The sequence below is a fragment of the Carcharodon carcharias genome, chromosome 1, assembly GCF_017639515.1.
Source record: "Carcharodon carcharias isolate sCarCar2 chromosome 1, sCarCar2.pri, whole genome shotgun sequence".
In the NCBI taxonomy this organism is placed as follows: Eukaryota; Metazoa; Chordata; class Chondrichthyes; order Lamniformes; family Lamnidae; genus Carcharodon; species Carcharodon carcharias.
The window spans coordinates 101,639,855-101,665,998 of record NC_054467.1 but is presented as its reverse complement, the minus strand read 5'-3'; the positions used below and the strand labels follow the sequence as shown (position 1 = coordinate 101,665,998).

General features: G+C 41.1%; 1 protein-coding gene across 3 annotated transcripts in view; it reads left to right on the top strand.

Annotated features, from left to right (window-relative positions):
* The window catches only part of wdfy3 (WD repeat and FYVE domain containing 3), a 407,868-nt gene that overhangs the window by 241,283 nt on the left and 140,441 nt on the right, over positions 1 to 26,144 (top strand). For all 3 annotated transcript variants that reach the window (XM_041187506.1, XM_041187499.1, XM_041187492.1), the window contains exon 37: positions 18,171 to 18,400. In XM_041187506.1, the coding sequence (XP_041043440.1) occupies positions 18,171 to 18,400 (230 nt within the window). The remainder of the gene's footprint in view (positions 1 to 18,170; positions 18,401 to 26,144) is intronic.

Here is a 26,144-nt window from a genome sequence, read left to right as displayed (position 1 = left end):
CATTTCCTAATAAATATTGCTTAGACTGGTGTTTATTGCCCATACAGCACTTAGGTGCCTTGAGAAGGTGGTGGTGGGTCACCTTGAACCATTACTGTACATAAGGTAAAGATACTCCCGCGGTGCTGTTCAGAAGTGGATTTTGTGTGTCTTGGAGGGGAGTTAGATGTGATGTTTTTATGCATCTGATCTTGTCTTGAGTGGTGGAAATTGTGGATTTGGAAGATGCTGCCATAGAAACCTTGGTGACTTGCTGTAGTGCATCCAGCAGGAGGTACATACACTTTTGCAACTGTATGCCAATGGTGGAGTGAGTGGATATTTTAGCAGGTGAATGGGTTGCTGACTTGAATGGTATTGAGTGTTGTTGCAGCTGCATCTATCTAGACAAGCAACTTGTGCTGTGTAGGTGTTAGGCAGTCTGTGGGGAGTAAGGAGGTTTACCACTCACCACAGAATACCCAGCCTCTGACCTATTTCCATATCTACTGCATTTATATGGCTGTTGAGTTAACTTTCTGGTCGATGGTGATCTCCGGGATAATGTTAGGTAAGTCGATAATGGAAATACTATTGTAGGTTGAGGGAGATGCCTGCTACTTTTATGGTGTGAATGTCACTTTTCACATAATCAGCCTGGATGTTGGCCTGAGTGCTAACTTGGGAATTTGGTGCAGGTAGGAATCTCTCTGGTAAGTTTTTCTCCAAGCTATAATTTAGCTTAGTCATCAGACTCTGGCATAGAATTTTAAAATTGCAAGCGAGTTAAGGGGCTGAGTGAACAGAAATTGCCTGGCAGTGGAGTTATCTGTCAATCAACTGAAAGTGAATAGGTGTTAACCACTGTAGCAGGAAGCTGACCTAGCAGTTGCAACTTCGGTGTGAGTCATCAGCTCTCTATAAAAGTAGACAGGTTTTGCTATCTCAGTGTGGGAGCGATTAGTGTGATGAAACCTGTGTGTGACGAGGTACAAGCACCAACTTGGGTATTTGATGCAACAGGGGAAAAGGTGCTGCTGCTTTTTATATCTTTCTTTTCAGCCTTTAGAAGCTGGTGAGTGTTCAAGACTTTAATTCGGTGAGCAAGTAGGTGATTTGTGAGTTAAGATGTTATCCTTTGAAATGCGGGCACTAGTTTAAACCGGTATTGAGGAGATATATGTATTGCATTAAATTTATAGCTTAACTAGTTAAACTAAGTGGTATTACTACAAACAATCATTGAGTGACATAAACTTGAAACCTAATTAGTTAAATAAAACACAATAAACATGGCAGAGCAGGTGATGTGTTGTAGCTGCACCATGTGGGATTTAAGGACTTCATACTCAACTTTTCCATTAGCTCTTTTGAAGATTTTAATTTCTTTTTTTGCTGCAAATCCTGTTTAACCCTTGTTACTTCTTAGGTATAACTTTGCCCTTTTAGGTGTAACTTATAATTGATCTACTTTTCTTCCAGGAGAATATGAACTTGGGTTGGAAACATCTTTTGTCTATTTTTTTTTTTCATTCATTCATGGGATGTGGGTGTTGCTGGCTTGGGTGTAGTTGGCTAGCATTTATTGCCGTTGAGAAGGTGGTGGTGTGAAGATGGATTTTTTTTTAAATATTTTTAGGAATATGGTGATATTCTGTAAAGAAGGCTGTTTGTGTGTGTAAGTAGGTTGGGTTTGAAATCTGTATTATGAGTAGGAACTTGACTTTTCAGCTGTAAAGTATCAAAGGGAGTTTAGAAGTGACCAGGGACTTGTACAACTTACAAAGGTTTCATAGGTAAACAAGGGAAGATTATTAGATTTTATTTTATCCGAAAATGGAGACAATAGGAAAATGTGAAAGATTTTTTATATTTTGGAAAGATTGAGCTCAGAGGTGCTTAGAACAACGAAGTCTAAGATCAAAGGGGAAAAGCATGTTTAAGGAAATATGTTTAATTGCATTGTGTTGCCTGTGTGGGGAAGATGTCCCGAGACCAGCTCTGTGCTGAGAAAAGTTGAGAATTTGAAGCAGCCATCCAATTTCAAGCCAGAAAAGTCTTTGTTTTCAGAAAACAGTCCGTTTCTGATCTCCTTTGGTTCCACAGCAGAGTGGAAGAGAGAGAGAAGTCATGTGGTATACTTTACTAAAGTAGCAGCAGTTTTTGCCTTGGATATTACTGGAATTTTATGGTTAAAAATCTGAGGTGCCAAGTAGTTTATTTGTTTGTTTTGACCAAGTGGTTTTTTTGCAGGATTGTTTTGTAAGATTGTTTTAACTGTGTAATTTTAATCTTGTGTGCTTAAGTTTTTTTTTCTTGTTAATAAACCTTTTGATTTAAAAATCCTAAAAGCTTTACTGAGATTCTATGCTTATGGGATTAGTAGTTTTCTCCTCGTTTTCAAAATACAAAAAAAGTTATAATCAGTAAGACATATTTCGCTCTGGGATTTAGCCTGCTCAGTGAATAACATCAGCTGCGGACATAACAGGCGGTGACGAACTGCCTTCTTAAACCGCTGCATGCCACGTGGTGAAGGTATAAGCACAGTGCTATTCGGGAAGGAGTTCCAGGATTTTGCGACAGTGAAGGAACAGCGATATGTTTCCAAGCCAGGATAGTGATTGCTTAGAAGGGAGCTTCCAGGCGGTGGTGTTCCCATCTGTCTGCTGGCCTTGTCCTTCTAGATGGTAGCGGCCGTGGGTTTGGATGGTGTTGTCTAAGGAGCCTTGGTGAGTTCCTGAAATGCATTTCCTATATGGTACACAATGCTGCCATTGTGCGTCAGTGGCGGAGGGAGTGAATATTTGCAGATGGTGTGCCAATCAAATGGGCTGCTTTGTCCTGGATGGTGGCAAGCTTCTTGAGTGTTGTTGGAACTTCAAGAAAGTTACAATTTCCTATAAAGACCTAAATAGTTAGAATGAATGATTACACTACTTTTGGTTATGTCCTGGTATCGTATGATGCTTGCAAAAGCATTATCTATAACCGTAAGACTTACTTTCTATTTATTAGAAGCTTCTTGATTCTTATTAGAGCTGCACTCATCAGGCAAGTGGACAGTATTCCATCAGACTCCTGGTGTGTGCCTTGTAGATGGTGGACAGACTTTAGGGAGTTGGGAGATGAGTTACTCTCCACAGGATTCCTAGCCTCTGTCATGCTCTTGTAGCCACAGTATTTAAATGGCTAGTCCAGTTCAGTTTCTGGTCAATGGTAACCCCCAGAATGGTGACAGTGGGGGATTCAGTGATGGTAGTGCTATTGACTGTCAAGGAGCGATAGTTAGATTCTCTTTTGTTTGAGGTAATCATTGCCTGGCACTTGTGTGGCGTGTATGTTACTTGCCACTTGTCAGCCCAAGCCTGGACATTGTCCAGATTTTGCTGCCTTTGGACATGGACTGTTTCAATGTCTGATGATTCGCAAATGGTGTTGAACATTGTTCAATCATCAGCAAACATCCTCTCTTCTGACCTTATGATGGAAAGATGATCATTGATGAATCAGTTGAAGGTGGTTGGGCCAAGGATACTACCCTAAGGAACTCCTGCAGTGATGTCCTGGAACTGAGATAATTGACCTCCAACAACCACAACCATCTTCCTTTATGTATGACAAAAGAGTATGCTTTACCCTTTTATTCTACTGTACCCAGTGTTGCTATACTTCAGTTGCTGGTACCATTTTCAGAGAATTACAGATTAAAATACAGTCACATTGCACAGTTGGACCTTATACAGTAGTACACATCATAGAAATCACAGCATAGGTGGAGGCCATTGAGCCCATTGGGCTTGTCTGGATGCTTCAAATTTATCTCTGCTCTAATCCAATTTCCCTGTTCCTTCACCATACTCTTTTATGCTTTTCCTTTTCGAAATGATATTCAGTTCATATTTAAACTTTTACACACTGTCCCTCCATGACCATTTTATGATCTAATAACTGTTCAGAAAAAAACTTTCTGCTTACTGCTTCATATTTTATAAGCTTAAGTCCAATTGTTATTGACTTGTCAACCAGTGCAAAAATGTTTTACCATTTACCTTCGCAATCATGAACATCTCTATTAGATTCAGCCTTAATCCTTTCTGTTCTAGTAAAAATGTTCAATCGTGTGGGATGAATTTCTTCTGATTCCGCATCAACTGCAGTGATTATTCAACTAATGTGAAGGGCAGCTCGCCAGTCCTGGGAATAAGCACCCTTGCTCCTCCTATCCCCCACAATAAGTTTTTTAAGAAAAGGTTTAAACTTACCTTTAAGGATGTAGCCTTCAGCATGCTCTTTAGGCACTTAGTATGTTGGTTTGGTTTTCAAACATCTAAGAATACTGGTCGCAGCTTTCACATGTAGGCTGCAGTCAGTCGCTTATGAATTTTGTAATGGGAGCTTGAAACAAATGATAGGCCCCCTAATTACGTATACAACAATCTAGTTTCAGGCACAGGCCCTGGATGCCAATACAGGAGCCTTTACCAATATGGCAGGCGATACACTTCTGCTACAGATTATCACACATGTAGGCTTCCCACCATAGGGATGCTTACACGCCTGCTTTATGTCTGTAAAAAGGACATGGCACCAACAAATATCTAAACCATATTGTTTTATGTAAAATAAACTCCTTGGTGTTGCTTGATGACGGAGCATTTTTTAGCAGTAAAAATATAGACTCACATAAGAAATCAAACGCACTAGCCTCAGTATCAATAATAAATCCTAATGTTGCTGTGATTGATTTATAGTATGTGACCTTAAGGAAAAATGCAGCTCACTTATGTTGATCAATCTTCCTTCATCCAAATAATTGTACTTCACTGATACTGCCAACACATCCAATAGGATTTCACAGATTGTTTCCACCTTTTTTAGTTTAGTATTTTTACATTTTAAACACTTCTTGATAGGTGCAAGCTTCTGTGTAAGTTTCATATATCTATCAATGCACTTTTTACATATTTCCATGAACAAATAGCAGTAGCATGCACGTGCATGATCTCTGTAACTTGCCGCCCTGAGTCAAGCACTTTGCTTTTCTAGTTTTTATTTTTCTAATTTAGCAGTTGTATTATCATCTGTGTCTTACCTGTTATGTTTTATGTCACAGAGATATGCAGAGATGGCATCAGTTTCAATGTGTAAACTGGAGCTTTTTTTACAAGTGCTTCTAAAACATCTGCTCTCTGGTGTTTGCAGTTTCTTGTTTCAGTTTAGTTTCTGTACCTCAGTAACCACACCCAGGCTTGATTAATAGCATACTGAGAAGAGTCCACAGACACATAATCAAACTGAATAATTGAATACTACATCTTTTCCTCCATGAAAAACTAAACTTCAAATTAAACCATTATAAACAACAAACATCATTTCTTAAGAGATAAAAACAAAAAAACTGCGGATGCTGGAAATCCAAGACAAAAACAGAATTACCTGGAAAAACTCAGCAGGTCTGGCAGCATCGGCGGAGAAGAAAAGAGTTGACGTTTCGAGTCCTCATGACCCTTCGACAGAACTGTCGAAGGGTCATGAGGACTCGAAACATCAACTCTTTTCTTCTCCGCCGATGCTGCCAGACCTGCTGAGTTTTTCCAGGTAATTCTGTTTTTGTCTATCATTTCTTAAGAGTTCAGCTTGTCCATTTTCTCTAAGTCCAGAAATTGTCTTTGAGATGTGAAGGTTCTGGATGACAGCATTGAAATCTACAAACTTGAGGTTGTGGTTCTGTATAATCAGCTCAATGAAACAGATGATCAACATTGCAGTTGCTCATCGGGAAAGAAATTGTATCCTCAATCACTGTCCTCGAAATATCCTGGGTTTGCTCTCTATCAAATGCCTCGAGTTCCATTTTGTGTTGTCATCCAACAAATAAGTATTGGTACTGAGCAACCACCTAATCTGCATTGGTCCTGGTAGAGAGGATGCAATTTGTGGTCGCAATTTGGCCATTTGTTGTGAACCCAATTTCCAACTTCAAATCATGGTCTCCTTGAGTGTGTTCACTTGTCAAAGTATTCTTTTACTTTACCTTGTCGTTTTGTGATTTCTTCTGTTTTCGCTCTGTCATTCACGTTGGATTGTGGTGACAGCATAAGAATGGTCAGCATTATGCAAAAGTTATGACAAGTTGTATTTCAGAAATTTTCCCCTTGGAAGTACAGTTCCCAGACTGTCCTTTATCACCCTGTTGAATCGTTGAACACTAGCATACAGTTGAGGGTTGTATCATGATGTCAGCTGGTAGTGAATTCTGTAGCTTGCTAGGACCCCTGTGATCTGACTGGAAACAAACTGCACTCTATTGCCTCTAGTGATAGTCTCTGGCAAAGCCCATTTTGTAAACAAATTGTCTGAAGTGTCACCAACTCTAGTGGTGGTTATGGAATTTGTTGTGTTTTCCTGCCATTTACAATGTAGATCATGACCAAAGAGCAAAGATCATTGATTGCTAGGGACTGCTTGCTCTTCTCCAAAAATATCTACATGGAGTTGTTGCTGTAGTTTTGTTGGCCATGTATCGGTTGTAGAGGTGCGTGAGACTGTTTAACAGATTTTTCACTGAGTGTACATGCAACACGGTTTCTAATGAGCTCTTCTAAGCGGCAATCTATTACTGGTCACTAGATTGCTTCATGCAATCATTGTTTCATTTTAGCAATACTGGATGTCCTTCATGGGCAAGATGTAATACACGTTGCTGTGACGTTTTTGGGATAACCCCTTGAGTTCCATGTGCAATATAGTTGCTATCAAACGATGTGAGTTCATTTCACACTCTGGAGGACGGGACCAGTTCTTCCTCTGTTTTGCGAGGCCACTCGGTTTTTAGGTATTGGCTTACTTCAACTTCTGCAGTGCACTGTCTGTTGCTGATTGTGTCTTCAACTCCTCTCGCATAACCAGATTTGCGGTCACATGTAATCACCACTGTCACATAGTCTTCCATGCCGCAAGTTGTTTTGCTATCGCTAATGCTGTCTACAGTAGTATGGCTAAGCACATCAGCTGCTCAGTTGGCCTGAACCTGTGATATACTTAACCTCAAAGTTGTACTGAAGATGACGATCTGACCATCTGTGGATGCATACAGATTGATGACCAGATTCTGACATAGCTAACAATGTAGTAGTCAGTGCTAGGTGATCGAGTGGAAAGTGAACTTTCTATCATGGATATACATGTGCCAGTGTTCACAAGGGTAGATGCTTCCTGCTCTCCAGTACAGCATTTGTATTCAGTTTCCGACAACGTGAATGACACATAAGCAATTGGTCATTCGCTTCCCTCAATGTACTGTGAGAGTGCAGCATCTATTACATTTCCTGTTGCATCTGTTGTGACATACGTTTCTGCATCTTGGTTGAAATGTGCAAGGACTGGCAGAGGTGCTGTCTTTGCCTGAAATATGTTATGTGTTGTTTGCTGTGTAATTGTGCACTTCCATTGTGCATTTTTGTGCAAGAGATTTTGAAGAGGATCAAAATCAAAAAGAGGAACGAATTTGTTATCTGTACCGAGGAATGATGCGAACTTTTCCACGTTAAATGGGATCGGAAGTGCGTGAATGGCTTTGATGTTATATGTAGGCTTTGCAGCCCTGTACCCTAAAAAGTCAGTCTCAAATGCTACACTACAAATGTGCATTTATCCTTGTTGAGTATGAAGTTATGTTGTGCGAGTTGAGTGGCCACTGCTGATAACCGCTGATCGTGTTCTACTGTCCCTTCCATGGGCAGTGACGTTGTTGAATAGGTTGAGTGCCCCCATGCCATCTAACAAGACTGAAGAAACGACCTTCTGAAATGCACTAGATGCTGAACTTAGTCCGTAGGACGTTCTGCGGTACTGAAGCTCACCTTCGTGAGGAACAAAAGCAGTAAGATATTGGCTTTGCTTTATTGATGGTATCTGAAGGTGGCTGCATTGCATGTAGAACTCCATAAAGACGGTGAAGACAAGAAATTATGCTGATAGTTCTTAGATCATAGGAAGTAGATACTTGCCTGGAATTATTACCTGGTTGATCACCTTCAGGCCACACATAGTCTAAGTTCACAATTTTTTTGCATCTCACAATGACTCGTTTCGATATCCACAGTGATGAGTTGATTCGCTCAATGGTGCCATTTATTTCAAGTTGTTTCAGCTCCTCTGGTACTGAAACATGGATTGCAGACACTAGCTGTCTCAAATTTTGTGAAACTGGTGAAATTGATGTGTCGATACGAGGAACGTGGTAGCCCGTAATCTCCCCAAATCCGGTGAATAAGGAAGTATACTGTTGGGTATAACCAGTGTCACCGATCACGTTAATGTATTCACCAGTTGGGTCTTCAGATTTGAAGCCAAGCTCATTGAAAAGCTTTACCCCCATAAGACTTCTGCCTTTGGCTATGTAGAGCATGAACCTGGAGCACATTGGAACTGTGATCATTCCCAACACCGGAATAATAGAATCTTTATAAATTTAATCCCTGATTCCTGGGACGGCAGAATTGTCATATGAGGAGAGATTGGGCTGACTAGGCCTATATTCACTGGAGTTTAGAAGAATGAGTGGGGATCTCATTGAAACGTATAAAATTCTGATAGGGATGGACAGACTGGATGCAGGGATGATGTTTCCTCTGGCTTGAGGGGTCTAACACAAGGGGTTACAGTCTCAGGATATGGGCAGACCATTTAGGGCTGAGATGAGGAGAAATTTCTTCACTCGGGGAATTCTCTACCACGGAAGGCTGTGGAGGCCATCACTGAATATATTTAAAGAAATAGATTTCTAGACTCTAAAGGCATCAAGGGCTATGTAGAGAGAGCAGGAGTATGGTGTTGAGGTAGAGGATTAGCCATGATTATATTGAATGGCAGAGCAAGCTTGAAGGGCTGTTCCTGCTCCTATTTTCTATGTTTCTGTCTGTCAGAGGAGCAAGTGAAAGTTGTGCAAAATAATGATGATAGAGTTTGTTGCTCAGTATAGATAGTTTTGCGCCATTAACATTAAGAAGTGACACTGAGATGCCTGCAATCTCGACTGAGCATTCCTTGAAATGACCTGGTGCTTTATTCTCCATGATGGTATACATATACCATACCTTACCCTCAGGAATAGTTTCCTCTACATGTCAAATTGAAGAAGTCTTCTTCCATAGTGTGCACACCTTTGGGTTCCACTTTAAGCATGAGCTAAGCTTTTTCCCTTGAGCTGGACATGGCATTGAGAATCAATGAGCACTTGCACAATTTGGGCACAGGTTTGAGAGTATCTGACTCTGGGGCAAGTGATGAGACTGTTGAGGACCCTTTGTCAGTAACCTTTTCTTGTAAGCAGGCTGGGCAAGCTGTGCCTGCGACACTGAGTCTGAGGATGCATTTCTGCGTAACCTCTTCAAATCAAAATTGGAAGATTCAATTTGGACTGCCAAGTCTGTGGCTTTTTTCAGCATTAAATCATCATCCTTCATGAAGGAGGTGTGTTCTAATTTGTAGAATTGAAGTTTTTCCAATCAATTGGTCACAAAGCAGTTCATTACTTAGAGCGGCAAATTTATATGTAGAAGCCAACTGCTGCGTCGCAAATGCACATTGTTTTATGGGCTCGCCATTTCCCTGCCATCTCTGGCAAAACATGTATTGTTTGATCATCTCACTTTTTTTTTGACCTGAAGTATCTTTCAAGAGCATTTGCCATTGTACCAAACATGGATTTGTCTTCTGTGAGATGCTTGAATACTTGCTGGCCTTCAGTCCCAAGGCAACATATGAGTATCACCTCCTTGTGGGTAGCTGCTACCTGCGGACCATCCATATACGTCATGATCAAGTAGGTCTTGAATTCCAAAGTCTGTCGAACCCACAGCAGGCATGGATCACTCAGCGAAGAGGGGAAGAATGGCAGAGGAGTTGAATAAATACTTTGCTTCAGTTATCACAGTAGAAGACACGAATAGCATTCCAAAAATACTACATAATCAAGGGGAAAAAGGGGTGGGGGAAATAAATGCAATAACTATCACTAGAGAAAAAGCACCAGGGAAACTAATGGGGCTAAAGACCGATAAATCCCCTGGACCTGAATAGGATATTAAAGGAAGTAGCTTCACAAATAGTGGATGCACTGGTAATTTTCAAAGAATTCTTAGATTCTGGAAAAGTCTCACAGGATTGGAAAACTGCCGATGTAATGCCCTTATTCAGAAAGGGAGGGAGACATAAAAACTGGTAACTATAGGCCAATTAGCTTAACATCCGTCATTGGGAGGCTATTATAAAGGATGTAATAAAGCATTTAGAAATGCATAATATAATCAAGCAAAATTACAAGGCTTCATGAAGAAGAAATCATGCCTGACAAATTTATTAGAATCCATTGAGGAGGTAACAAACAGGTTGGATAATGGGGAACCAGTAGATGTAATATATTTAGATTTCCAAAAAGCATTCGATAAGGTATCACACATAAGGCTATTTAATAATTAAAGAGCCCATAGTGTTGGGGTAATATATTAGCATGGATAGAAGACTGGCTAACTGTTGGAAGACAGAGTTAAGGGGGGCATTTTCAGGATAGCAACCTATAACTAGCGGAGTGCCATTAATATAAATGACTTAGATGAGGGAAGTGAATGTACTATCGCCAAGTTTACGGATGACACAAAGGCAAATGATGACACAAAGAGTCCACATAGGGATATAGACAGGTTAAGTGCGTAGGCTATAATGTGGGAAAATGTGAGGTTTTGTACTTTGGCAGGAAGAGTAGAGGAGCTGAATATTATTTAAATGGAGAAAGACTGCAGAAAGCTGTAGCACAAAGGGATTTGGGAGTCCTCGTGCGTAAACCCCAAAAAGCTAATGTACAAGGTCAGCAGGTAACAAGCATGGCAAATGGAATGTTGCCTTTATTTCAAAGGGCATAGAGTATAAAAATAGAGAAAAAAAAACTGCGGATGCTGGAAATCCAAAACAAAAACAGAATTACCTGGAAAAACTCAGCAGGTCTGGCAGCATCGGCGGAGAAGAAAAGAGTTGACATTTCGAGTCCTCATAACCCTTCGACAGAAGTTCTGTCGAAGGGTCATGAGGAATTGAAGCGTCAACTCTTTTCTTCTCCGCCGATGCTGCCAGACCTGCTGAGTTTTTTCCAGATAATTCTGTTTTTGTTTTGATAAAAATAGAGAAGCCTTGCTAAAACTATACAAGGCACTAGTTAGACCACGCCCAGAATATTGTGAACAGTTTTAGTCCCCTTATCTAAGGAAAGATATACTTGCATTGGAGGCAGTCCACAGAAAGTTCGCTAGGTTGATCCCGGGTATGGAGGGATTTTCTTATGAGGAGAGGCTGAATAGGCTGGGTCTATGTTGGAGTTTAGAAGAACGAGAGGCGACCATATTGAAACGTATAAGATTCTTAAAGGTCTTGAGAGGGTGGATGCTGAGAGGTTGTTTTGTCTTGTTGAGAGAGTCTAGCACCAGAGGGCGTAATCTCAGTGTGAGGGATTGCCCATTTAAGATGGAGATGAGGGGGAATTTCTTCTCTGAGGGTAGTGAATCCGTGGAAGTTTTAATCGCAAAGGGCTGTAGAGGCTGGGTCTTTAAGTACATTGAAGGCTGAGATAGACAGATTTTTTAATCAGTAAGAGAATCAAAGGTTGTGGGGCAAAGGCAGGAAAGTGGAGTTGAGGAATAACAGATAACCATGATCTCATTGAATGGAGCAGACTCGATGGGCCGAATGGCCTACTTCTGCTCCTACGTCTTATGGTCTTATGCTGGAGCTAGTAAGTTTAAGCTCATCTTCATCTCATCACCAATTGTTGTGTTTTATGCCTCTGAGCTATGCAGAGATGACACACCAGTTTCTCTATCTAAACAGGATCTTGCCATGCTAACTCTTGCCTCTGATCGGCACCCCCCCAATTGGGGACGCGGGCCATTTTATGTGGGTGGGCCAATTAAGGCCCTCCCAGCATGATGTCCGCCAGGAAGCACTATGCATTCCCTGTGCAGGCAGGGAGGGATTCCCTCAGCCGAAAGTATGCTCTTTCACGCATGTGTGCGAAAAAGCGCTTTCATCTCCCTGAGGCTAAGTGCTGCCTTAGGGAGATCAGCTCCAAATGTAGAAATAGTAAAGGTACAAAAACAAAATTTCCCTGACATGTCCCCTCATGTGACACTGAAACATGAATTGGGACATGTCCATCACTCACTCAAACATTTATTAAATTTTTAAAAACCCTCATGAAACCTCATCCCGCCCATGGATATGGTTTCATGCTTTTTCTGAAGCCTGCCAGGGATCCCGGTCTGCCCGCCAGTCCTAAGGTTAGATGGGCAGGTCCATTAATGAGGTTAATGACTTTGCCAATCGCCTCAATAGGCTGTTGACAGACCGGCGGGTGCACAGCTGATTCGGCTGCACCCCTACTGACCTGAAAATTGAAATGATGCAGGGTGATGTTGGGAGTTCCGGAGGCCCCGCTTACTGACCTAAAGATCCTGGTCCATGTTTTTGCCAAATTTACCTGTTCTGATTTACGGCTAGCATTTACTCACATTTTCTTAATCTGTGTAAGAATGATGATTAAATTCTTATCCATTTAATCTGGTCAATGTATATTTACATTTGGACTGCTATATTTGAGCATAGAAATAAATATTATCTGCTTGGTTGTTCTGCTGCAATAACAATTTGCAATACAACGGAACCTCAGTTATCCACACAGTAGAGAAAAAGCCTGCCTTCTACACCATCTTGTGGATAATGTAAGTTGGTGTACAATTGAGAGCTTGGTTTAAAACTGATTTAAGCTCCTGATTTTATAATCCAATCAAATTTCCAGCCTGTGCAGATAAAAGCCATATAATTCCATTAAATAATATATATACGTATATATATCATAACTTTAAAATCAGACTCGAGCTATTCAAGAGTGAAGCTAGAAAGCATTTCTTCACACAGAGGGTGATAGAAATGTGGAACTCCCACCTACAAAAAGCAGTAAAATTCTATTTTAAATCGGAGATTTATAGAGTTTTACTAGACAAGAGTATAAAAGGATATGGCGTTAAGGTAGGTGGATAAAGTTCAGGCACAGATCAGCCATGATTGAATTCAATGGCAGGACAGGCGTGAGGGAATGAATGGACTACTCTTATTTCTATGAAATGCCCTGAATATTCACTGGCCTCTTTCTCTGATGTTCATTTTCAGAGAGCATGGGTAGTAACTTCGACATGGTACTGGACTCTATATAATTATATTTCTAGATCAAGAACAAATCTGCAACAAGTCAGGTTAAAAATATTCAGTTGCATTTTTGCTATTTAAAAAAAACATGCGACTTCTCCCAACTTGCATGGAAATAAATAATTAGGATCACAGGTAATGGGAGTGTGAGTAAACACTGTTCCATTGTAGTGAAGAAACATTATTGAAAATTGGAATTGCAATGAAGTTAATATGGGATAAGTGAGAGAGATTTAGGAATGGGATGCTGTAATTATGAGCCAGCAAAGAGAATAATATGGCAAAGAGCTGAGCACAATGGACTTGTATAAAATTTTTCTGCTGATAGTTGTGAAGAGTATTTTCATTGTTCAAAAATGGGACTTTAATTAATAGCACTTAAAAATATACAGGGAAAGAAACTAGCATGATTTTTGAGCTCGGAATTGAATTTTTTCATGCGTTTTATTTCAAAAATCTTGCTAATGTACACACTGTTCTGCTTGACTTCCTGATATGTTTTTAGCACTTTTTGTTTCAATTTCCCATTGCAGTTTTCTGTTTCCATGTTTTCCAGTCATTTGTGACTGTGGAGTAACTTGCCGCCCGTTGGGCAGTCGGCTATGATTTTCTTGTAGTAACCTGAAGAGCATTATTTCTCTTGAATCTACACAAATACACAGAATTTTGGTGCAATATACTTTTTATTTGGAATCTTAATATAATAAGAGAATTAGAATTGCTTTTGTTCATTTTTACCTTGTCCCCTCCTAGTCCCATTCTGCTTTTGGCTGCTCCTGCTGCCATTCTGTTTGTCCATTTTTGTCCCAGTAATCCTCACTCCACAGTTTTTCTCCATTATCCTGCTGGTTTACTAAAATCCTTGCTTTTGTGATAACCTGTACTTTGGTTGCTGTTCCACTGACTTGTTACGTCTCTAAATCTCAGGCAGCTCTGTCCCCAGCTAAAACTCATGTAAGTGCTTTAAGTAAGAACTTTTAACAGTTGTTAAACTGCTGGCAGAAATAATTGGAGTTGAAGAGCTTGAGCTGTCATTCTATGGTACTTCAGGAATATGTGTCTTTCTTTTTCTTCCCCATTTTCCATCTGTCACCTCCTCAACTCTTGGCCACACCTGTCTATACCCTCACCACCCTCTGATGATGAAAGGCTGCAATTACAACATGCCAAGTTTCCATTATATAACAAAGTTTAATATTTCCAATGAAATTTTTATGATTTTAAATTACAGTCTAAATATCCAAGTTCAATTATCCCCACCCTCTGAACCCACTTCATCAGATGGTAACAGACACTCTAGATACAATACCATCCACTGTATTTCCCATATTTCCCATTCAGCAAAGTCTTTGACAAAGTAGCATGTTGGAGAATACCAGAAAAGATCAAGAGGCATAGAATTAGGAGAGGATAGCAAACTGGATGAAAAATTGTTTCAGAGAAAGAAAACAGAGGAGGAATTGAGGGCCAATTTTATACAAGATACATATATATATATCTATATTGGTTCAGTTCTGGGGTCGCTTCCATTCACTGTGCACACTAATGAATTGAGTATAGGTCTCGCAGAAGTAAAGCTGAAATTTGCAGGTGATACAAAAATTAGAAATATTGTTAATTCTTTAAAGGAAACTGCAAAGTGGTATAATAACATGAGAGAATGGGCTAAAGGTTGGCAGTTAGGATTCAGTGTAATTGAGTCCGAAGTGATGTATTTTGGGAATCAAGAAAAAAAAGTCGTAATTGTATTCTGAATGGAAGTAGGCTTGGTGCTGTGGAAGAACTAAATGACTTGGTTGTACAGGACAACAGAACATTAAAGGTACCAACTAACTTTTATAGTTATGAAAAGTAATAGAATTTTAGATTTTATTTAAAGGAGTATAGAAATAAAGCCAATATGCAAAGATGAGCCAATATAAAACCTTAAGCCTTTGGATGGACTAGTGTGTCCAGTGTTGGCCTCCCCACTAGAGGAAGGATATTGAGCATTTAAGGAGGATACAATGCACCTAATTAGGATGCTGCCTGCTTTGAAAAAACACACATTAGAAGAAAGATTTGAAAAGTTGGAACTTTCTTCTTTAGAACTACACAGGAAAAAGGGCAATATAACAGATTTTTTTTAAATTGAGAAGATGGGACAGTTTAGCTGGAAATAATATGTTCTGATGAAAGATCATCAACCTGAAACGTAACTCTGTTTCTCTCCACAGATGCTGCCTGACCTGCTGAGTATTTCCAGCATTTTTTTGTTTTGTATTTCAGATTTCCAGCATACATAGTATTTTACCTTTGTATAGACAGTAGACAGTTCAAGGTTCAAGCAGAAGGGGCAAGAGATACAATTCATGGATAGAATGCAAGAGATTTGGACCAGAAATGCAGGAGAAATTTGTTCACAGAAGAGTTGGGGCTGTGCTCAGGGTTGCTGCTTAAGTAAAAACTATGTTGACATTCAAGATTAGATTGAATAGTTCGATGAAGGCAAAAGAATTATAGGGATATGAGAACAAAGTGGGTAAATGTGATTAGAACTATTTGCTCAGGTGGAACATTAACATCCATATAGATTAATTATGCCGAAACACTTATTTCTGTATTGTAAGCATGTATTTTTATAATTTCATGGGCTGGATTTTATGCAAACCGCCCCCCCCCCCCCCGCCATCCGTGGCAGTGGGTTTGCAGGCTGGGAGCCTTAAAATGCCAAGGCATCTCAAATTTGCCAGCGGTGGGGCAGGGGTGCAGGATGGCCTGCCCACCAGTTAATGCCCACTTAAGGGTGTCTCATCTTGCGCTGCTGGGATTTAACCAGTGACAGAAGAGGCCCATCCCAAGCTTCCAGCCCAGCAACTTTCACTGCATGGACTGGTGGCAAGCAAGTTGGGGGCTCGTCCTTAAGAGCTCCCCGGGGCAGGTCAGCAGACACTGTAGGTTTTCTCACCCCGCCCATCTCCTCCAGTTCCCCTCACCCTCTGAGCTGTTTAACCCATGCCTCCCCCATCCTCCCCACCCTCTCTCGACAGTTCCTTTCCCCCGTCCCAGCTTATGCCCCCTGATTACCACCCCCTGCTTACTCCCCCGCTTATCCCCCTTGCTTATCCCCCCACCGCTTACCGCCACCCCTGCCTCCCTATGCTTATCCTCACTTCAGCTCCAGCTGTGTGGAGTTGGAGACTGGATGCAGTCTCGGCATTGGCCATCGCCCTCAGTGGCAGTGCTAGGGCTGGAAAGCTGCTGACCATTTTATTGGTCAGCAGCTCAGAGCCAGGTTTTCCTCCCAGATGGGGGTGGAAGTCTTGCCTCAAGACAATTAATGCCCCTCCAAGCGTTATATCCCTCCAGTGTGAGCCACTGGACCAAGGGCTCACCCCAATGTTTTCGCAGGGCGGAGTGCATGATGGTGTTTCGCAAGGTCTCTGGTGCTTCATTAAACCCAACACCATGTGTGTAATGTCACAGCAGACTGATTATATTCAAGTATGTTTCCTTGCATTTTGTGCAAATAGGTCTATAAATTATTGGTACCCAGTAATAATGTAACTACACCATGGAGATGTTTGATTTGAACATGAGGAATGAGGTGACCAGTTTCACTGGAAATAATTACTTATTTTGGCCCCCAGGTTTTCCCTATTTGGAGGGATTTCTTTTAGCTTACCAACTTGCTAAGCCTAATTCCCTTGATTTATGACAGTGCATTGTATAGCAATTTTACATTTGAAATGTCTGCCTTACAGTATTTATTGCAGAAATAAATGCTTTGGTGAGCATGGAGGTATAGTTCACACTGTATTGTACTGTTAGCAGTAAAGAAGCCTGTGATCAAAAAGCCAAGCTTGAGAAAGCCAGAAATGGCTAGTTGCTTGTCACAGGAGTTCCTCACAGAAAAGTGAGAGATTTAGAGAAATTTAAAAGCTCCTAATTAAAAGTGAAGTGTTCAGCCTGTTTCTAAAGGCTGCACATTCAATCCTTCCTCAAAGGGAATAGTGAACACTTTGAGGCAGTTGAAGCATTTTACACTTGAAACAATTTATTGATTTTATTTGTTATTGTATCTTTTGATGTAGATTTGAGAAATTTATTCTTTTAGAAGAAATAAATTACCCTTGAGACTACATATATGTCACAGACAATAAGGGCACAACACACCTGCCTTCCTCAACCAACGAATTATTTTAATGACAGTATTTTCCTGTAACCTAGGGGAAACTTTTTTGAAATTCCCCTTTATTGTTGAAGTATGAAACCTGAAATCTCTTGCAATAACATATTATGGTGTTTAAGGAAAAATTGAATCAATGAAAATCTGTCCAAAGATATGAAGAAATTGCTTCTAATGAAAGATGAGAGTTTTGTTTGTAACAACATTGTTTCTAGAGACATGACTTTCAACCTAACATAAGGTGACTGCCAGCAGATATTTTAAAGCTAAGTAGCATGAAAGCTACTAAATATAAAAGACAAATCTGAAATACCTATATTGACACTTAACAAGCAAATGTGATTAAAATTTTCAAAAATTTGCTGATGTATGTTTAATATTTTCTTAGTTTATGTAGAATTTATATAGAATATGTTTTCAAATGCCTTTTAGGCTTTGTAGGTAGATTGCCTTGTGATTGTACAGCATAAGTGACCAGACAATCAGTGTATCACATGAAGCTCTATATATACATGTAACATGCATTGAATACACAAATGCACAACAGAAATGTCTATTAACCTTTTTTTAATTTTTAATGTTCTGTATACTTAATTGATTTCAATTTTGTAGAGCCATGTTTCAGTCAGAATCTACAGTGTGCTGACATACTGGTGATTTCTAGTTTCCATTTCCTTATAGCCACAGTAAAGTGAAAAAGAAATGTTGAAATGCTCCTATCATTAAAGATCTATAATCATTCATGTTAATCTTCTTTTCTGTCTAGTCTAAACGGAGGTCCCAAGGACTGTCTCTGGACCCTGTTTACCACTGTCTGAATCGGACAATACTCTACCAGTTATCGAGACCTCATAAGACTGTTCCCCAGCAAGTTGCTCTTTTAGACTCTTTACGGATCCTGACAGTCAACCGCACGCTTATACTAGGACCCGGCAATCATGATCAAGAATTCATTGGCTGCCTTGCCCATTGTTTAATTAGTCTCTATGTTGGAAGGTAAGTCTTCAGAAATTATTTTTGAAAACTTTCCCGCTAAATGCTAGCTAAGTCAAAGTAGCCAATATAATATTATCCTTGCACAAAAACTTATTTTTAATCATTCATAAAATTTCTCTTCCTTACTTTTATTTCCATGCCAAGCTTGTGGATTATTTTCTGCTAACATAGTATATGATGTATGAATGTCATCAAACCAAAACCATAATTTATTATGTTAGGAATTTTGATTTGTGTGATCATTTAAATATAATAGTTCTCTCATGTGAGGGTAGTTGGTTTTAAAATGTATTTCTGGTGAATTAGCAACTAGCATTGGTAGAGAGCTCATTATCTTGAAGCTTGTAGAATTAAAGGGGTAGTGCAGTGACAGCATGGATATGAAATTGGAGAGAGTATTGGTGAGCTCTTCACTATCAAACTGGGATACTGTGTGTAGTTGTATTCCCCGGAGGTCGGTATTAGGGCCACTGCTCTTTCTAACCTTGGCTTTGGTAATGGGATACAATTTACTGATGACATAAAAGTTGCAAATATAGAAAACAGCAAGGAGGATGCTAGCAGCCTTCAGCAGGATGTCGACAGAGTGGTGAAATGAAGGAGAAGCAATATAAACTAAATGGTACAATTTTAAAGGGGGAGCTGAATCAGAATAGAGACATGGGGATTCACATCTTCACATTTGAGCCACCCTGACAAACCAGGGGGTAATTACTGGGCGATGAGGGCTAATTATTAACCACTAAGCTCATGATTCCAATGTGCAGCTCACACTCAAGTGCAAAGCATGCATATAGTGAAAGCCATGCTGCCACACAAGATGTGATTGAGCAGACCAGTGGGGTGCTTAAATAATGTTTCACTGCCTCTCTGAAAGAATCCTGCAGTACCCGGCAGAACCTGTGTCCCATTATGTCATGGTCTGCTGTATTCTGCACAACCTCACCATCACACGCTCGTAGCCCTTGCCACCAGGAAATGACAAGCAGTGAGGAGGAAGTAAACAAAATATCCCCTTTCTGAAAGAAAAGCAGAAAATGCTGGAAATGCTCAGCATGTCCAGCAGCATCAAAGGAGAGAGAAACAGAGTTAATGTTTCAGGTTGATTAGAAAAGTTAGAAATGTAATTGACTTTTAGTTAGTACAGAGGCAATGAGAGGAAGAGGGTGTCAAAGAACAAAAGGAAAGGCCTCTGATAGGTTGGGAGGCAGGAGAGATTAAATGACAAAGGAATTGGTGGTACAAGGCAAAAGGAAGTTGGAGTGGGTCAATAAAGAAATAAAACATCCATCTGGAGGAGGTGTGAACAGCTGCCATCAAAAACAAAACAAAGCCATAAAACGGGAAAGATAAAAAATGGGGGCAGAAGTTACAATCAAAGGTTTCTGTGCAACTGTCTGTGGTTGGCTTGTCAGAGTGCAGTATCAGTGAAAGCAACTCCAATTCCTCATTCACCAAGAGTCCAACGCCTTTCTTTTCCTCTGTTATTGACCAGCACAGCGATTTCTTGACCACAAGACTGCAAAAAATGAGAGAGAGAAATTGCAAGTGGATGGCCCACCATCTATGGTTAACTAAAAATGTGAAAGAAGGTATCAAACTTAAAGAAAACACATATAATTACGCAAAGACAGGTGGCATGATAGAAGATTGGGAAGAATATAAAGAATGGCAAAAAGATTAATAAGGAGGGAAAAATTAGAGTGAGAGAGAAAGCTAGCCAGTAATATGAAGATGGATGGTCAGAGTTTCTGTAGATGTTTAATTAAGAAAAGAATTAACAAAGTGAGCGTTGGTCCTATAGGTAATGTGGCTGGGGAATTGATAATGGAAAGTAGGGAGATGGTGGACGAATTAAACAGGTATTTTGCTTCGGTCTTCACTGTGGTGGACACAAGTAACATCCTGGAAATAGCTGTAAATCAGGAAATGGAAGGGAGGGAGGAACTCAGGGAAAAATTACAATCACCAGGGAAGTGGTGTTAAAGAAATTGTTGGGGCTGCAGACTGACAAATCCTTAGATCTGGATGGACTTCACCCTAAGGTCTTGAAAGAAGTGATTAGTGATATCGTTGATGAACTGGTTTAAATTTTCCAACATTCCCTAGATTCGGGGAAGGCTCCATTAGATTGGAAACAGCAAATATAACTCCTTCATTCAAAAAAGGGAGGGAGACGGAAAGCAGGAAGTTACAAGCCAGATAGCCTAACATCTGTCATAGGGAAAATATTAGAAGCTATTATTAAAGATGTTATAGCAGGGCACTTAGAAAAATTCAAGGCAATCAGGCAGAGTCAGCATGGTTTTAGAGAAGGGAAATCATGTTTAACCAATTTATTGGAGTAATTTAAAGAAATCATGTGCTGTGGATAAAAGCAAACTGGTGGTTGTACTATACTAAGGTTTCTAGAAAGCATTTGATAAAGTGCCACATCAAAGATTATTGCAGAAAATAAAAGCTCATGGTAGAGGGGGTAACATATTTGCATGGAAGAAGATTGGCTAGATAACAGGAAGCAGAGAGTTAAGACCATAAGATGTAGGAGCAGAAGTAGGCCACTCAGCCCATCGAATCTGCTTCACCATTCAGTGAGATCAGTGAGTTTGCACACGAGCAAGGGGAGAGACCTCATCCTGAGTGAGACACAGGCAGAGTGAGTGTGGGTTTTGGCAATTTGGTGCACAGTGGGAATTGAACTGAGAGTGGTCTTGCCCTGCTGCAGCAGAAGAGGCTACAAGGGAGAGAAATGACTGGTAAGTAGTGGGTAAGGTCGGGTAAGCACTTACTACTTTTATCGCTTACAGTTTAAGGTTTCTTTGTTGTTTATAGTTTGTATATTCTGTGGTAACGAGGATCAGGATAGAAGGGCCCTAGAGTAATTGATTAAAAAGGTTTAATTTAAAGGGATAAGTCATGGCAGGAGAGCTCAAAGCCATGGTATGCTCCTCGTGCTCCATGTGGGAAGCCGGGAGCATTTCCAGTGCCCGGGACCAGCATGTGTGCAGGAAGTGTGTCCAGCTGCAGCTCCTGGAAACTCTGGTTTCAGAGCCAGAATGGCAGCTGGGGACACTTTGGAGCATCTGCAAGTCTGAGAGCATTGTGAATAGCACGTTTAGAGAGGTGGCCACACCACAGCTGAAGGGACTTGAGGAAGGAAGGGAATGGATGATCACCAGGCAGTCCAAGAGAAACAGGCAGTTAGTTCAGGAGTCCCCTGGGCCCCGCTTGCAAATCGGTATTCCATTTTGGAGGCTGATGAAAGCGCTGGTTCCTCCAGGGAGTGCAGACAAAGCCAAGCTTCTGGCACCACAAGCAGCCTGTCTGTACAGGAGAAGAGGACGAGCAGTAGCAATAGGGGATTCTATAGTCAGGGGAATGGATAGGTGCTACTGTGGCAGTCAATGTGACTCCAGGATGGTGTGTTGCCTCCTTGGTGCCAGGGTCTGGGATGTCACTGAATGGCTGGAGAGCATCCTGAAGGAGGAGGGTGATAAGGCAGAGGTCATGGTACATGTTGGTACCAGTGACATAGGTAGAAAGAGGGATGAGGTCTTGCATCAAGAATTCAGGGAGTTAGACAGTAGACTAAAAAACAGGACCTCTCGGGTTTTAATCTCTGGATTACTCCCAGTGCCACGTGCTAGCGAGCACAGAAATAGGAGGAGGCATTGCAATATTAGTTAGGGAGTCAGTTACTGCAGTAAGAAGAGTTGATATCTTGGAGGAGACATCGAATGAAGCTTTGTGGGTAGAGCTTAGGAATAAAAAAGGGGCAGCCACATTGTTAGGTGTTTATTATAGACCCCCCAGATAGTCAGCGGGAAATTGAGGAGTAAATATATACACAATTCCGAGGGGGGGGTGTAAAACCATAACAATAGGGTAATTATATTAGGTGATTTCAACTCTCTCAACATTAATTGGGATCGACATAGTGTTAAGAGCTTGGATGGAGTAGATTTCTTGAAATGTGTACAGGAGAACTTTTTAGGTTAATATGTAGAGGGTCCAACAAGGGATGGCGCAGTGCTGGACCTAATTCTGGGGATTGAAGCCAGATAGGTGGCTGAGGTGGTGAGGGAGCATTTTAGTGATAGCGACCACAACATGGTACAATTTAAGCTTGTTATGGACAAAGAAATAGACAAGTTGCAAAATAATGTTTAGGATTATTGGAGAGCGGATTTTAGTAAAATAAGGCAGGATCTGGCCAATGTAGACTGGGAACAGCTACTTGTGGGGAAATCTACAGAAGAGCAGTGGGGGGCATTCAAAAAGGAAATGGGGAGGGTACAGGCTCAACATGTTCCCCCTAGGGTGATAGGAAGGAGTAACAAGCCCAGAGAACCATGGATGACCAGAGATATTCAGGATATGATGAGAAGGAAAAGAGAGGCTTTTAGCAGGTACAAGGGGATCAAATCAGCAGAGGCATTAGTGGAGTACGAAAAGTGCAGGGTGGAGCTTAAGAAAGCAATTCGGAGAGCAAAGAGGAGATATGAGAAAGTTCTGGTTGGTAAAAGTAGGGAAAATCCGAAGATATTCTATAAGTATATCAACGAGAAAAGGATAACCAGGGAAAGAGTAGGGCCCATTAGGGACCAAAGGGGCAATCTATGGGTGGAGCCACAGGACATCAGTAGAGTGTTGAATGAATACTTCACGTCTGCCTTCACCCAAGAGAATGAGGATGAAACTATGGAACTCGGGGAGAGAGACTGCGAGGTTCTTGAGCAAATTGATTTAGGGAGTGACAAGGTATTGGAGGTGTTGGCAGGCTTAAAAGTGGACAAATCTCCAGGTCCGGATGATTTGTGTCCCAGACTACTGAGGGACGAGATCGCATGGGCTCTGACCCAAATTTTTAATTCCTCTCTGGCCACGGGGGAAGTGCCAGAGGACTGGAGAACAGCTAATGTGGTTCCGCTTTTTAAGAAGGGTTGTAGAGATAAGCCAGGGAACTACAGGCCGGTGAGTCTCACGTCAGTGGAAGGGAAACTATTGGAGAAAATTCTGAAGGAGAGAATCCATCTCCATTTAGAGAGGCAAGGTTTGATCAGGGTTAGTCAGCATGGCTTTGTCAGAGGGAGGTCATACCTAACAAATTTGATTGAATTTTTTGAGGAGATGACCAGATGTGTAGATGAGGGTAGTGCAGTTGATGTAGTTCATATGGATTTCAGCAAAGCCTTTGACAAGGTCCCACATGGGAGACTTATAAAGAAGGCAAATGCACATGGGATACATGTGGGTGGATTCAAAATTGGCTTAGTTGTAGGAGACAGAGGGTGATGACAGAAGGGTGCTTTAGTGACTGGAAGCCCATGTCCAGTGGCGTACCACAAGGATCTGTGCTGGGTCCCCTATTAGTAGTCATTTATATAAACAACATAGATGACTATGTGGGGGTTAGGATTAGTAAGTTTGCGGATGACACAAAGATTGGCCGGGTGATTAACAGTGAGGTTGAGTGTCTTGGGCTACAGAAAGATATAGACGGGATGGTCAAATGGGTAGAGAAGTGGCAGATAAAATTTAATCCTGAAAAGTGTGAGGCGATACACTTTGGAAAGAATAATTTGACAAGGAAGCATTTAATGAACGGCATGACACTCGGAAGTTCTGAAGAACAAAGGGACTTTGGCGTGTGTGTCCGTAGATCTCTGAAAGCAGAAGGGCATGTTAGTGGGGTGGTGAAAAAGGCATGTGGGACACTTGCATTTATCAATCGAGGCATAGATTACAAAAGTAGGGAGATCATGTTGGAGTTGAATAGAATCTTGGTTAGGCCACACTGGAATACTGTGTGCAGTTCTGGTCACCACATTATAGGAAGGATGTGATTGCACTGGAGGGTGTGCAGAGGACATTCACCAGGATGTCGCCTGGGATGAAACATTTAAGTTATGAAGAGAGGTTGGATAGACTTAGGTTGTTTTCATTGGAGCAGAGAAGACTGAGGGGCGACCTGATCAAGGTGTACAAGATTATGAGAGGCATGGACAGGGTGGATAGGGAGCAGCTGTTCCCCTTAGTTGAAGGGTCAGTCACAAGGGGACATAAGTTCAAGGTGAGGAGCAGGAGGTTTGGAGGGGATGTGAGGAAAAACTTTTTTACGCAGAGGGTGGTGACGGCCTGGAATGCGCTGCCTGGGAAGATGGTGGAGGTGGGTTGCCTCACATCCTTTAAAAAGTACCTGGATGAGCACTTGGCACATCATAACATTCAAAGCTATGGGCCAAGTGCTGGTAAATGGGATTCGGTAGGTACGTCAGGTGTTTCTTACATGAAGGTGCAGACTTGATGGGCCGAAGGACCTATTCTGCACTATGTGATTCTGTGATAGCTGATCTGATAATCCTCAACTCCACTTTCCTGCCTTTTCCCCATAATCCTTGATTCACTCACTGATTAAAAATCTGTTTATCTCCGCCATGAATATACTTAACGACCCAGCCTCTACAGCCCTCTGTGGTAAAGAGTTCCACTGATTAACTACCTCTGAGAGAATAAATTCCTCCTCATCTCTGTTTTAAATGAGTGCCCCTTACTCTAAGATTATGTCTTCTGGTTCTAGGCTCTCCCACAAGGGGAAACAACATCTCAGCATCTACCCTGTCAAGCCCCCTAAGAATTTTATATGTTTCAATAAGGTCGCCTCTCATTCTTCTAAACTCTAATGAGTACGTGCCCAACCTACTCAACCTCTCTTCATAAGAAAATCCCTCCATCCCCGGGATCAACCTAGTGAACTTTCTCTGGACTGCCTCCAATACCAGTATACCTTTCCTAGATAAGGGGTCCAAAACTGTTCACAGTATTCTCGGTGTGGTTGAACTAGTGCCTTGTATAGCTTTAACAAGACTTCCCTATTTTTATACTTCATTCCCTTTGAAATAAAGGCCAACATTCCATTTGCTTTACTTATTACCTGCTGACCTTGTATGCTACCTTTTTGTGATTCATGCACGAGGACCCACAAATCCCTCTGTGCTGCAGCTTTCTGCAGTCTTTCTCCATTTAAATAATATTCAACTCCTCTATTCTCCCTGCCAAAGTGCATAACCTCACACTTTCCCACATTATTTTCCATCTGCTACGCTTTTTCCCACTCACTAAACCTGCCTACATTCCTCGAGACTCTGTGTCATCCTCACCACTTGCCTCCCCACCTATTTCTGTGTCATCCACAAACTTGGCGATAGTACATTCAGTTCCCTCATCCAATCCATTAATATATATTGTCAATAATTGTGGCCCCAGCACTGATCCTTTTGACACTCCAGTAGTTACAGGTTGCCATCCTGAAAATACTCCACATATCCCAACTCTGTCTTCTATTAGTTAGCCAGTCCTCTATCCATGCTAATATACTACCCCAACATCATGCGCTCTTATCTTATTAAGTAGCCTTATGTGTCATACCTTATCGAACACCTTTTGGAAATCCAAATATATTACATCTACTGGTTCCCCTTTATCTATCTTGCTTGTTACCTCCTCAAAGAATTCTAATAAATTTGTCAGGCATAATTTCATAGAAACATACATAGAAACTAGGAGCAGGAGTAGGCCATTCAGACCTTCGAGCCTGCTCTGCCATTCCTTATGATCATGGCTGATCATCCAGCTCAATAGCCTGCTCCCGCTTTCTCCCCATATCTTTTGATCCCTTTCACCCCAAGAGCTATATCTAACTTCTTCTTGAAAACATACAGTGTTTTGGCCTCAACTTCTTTCT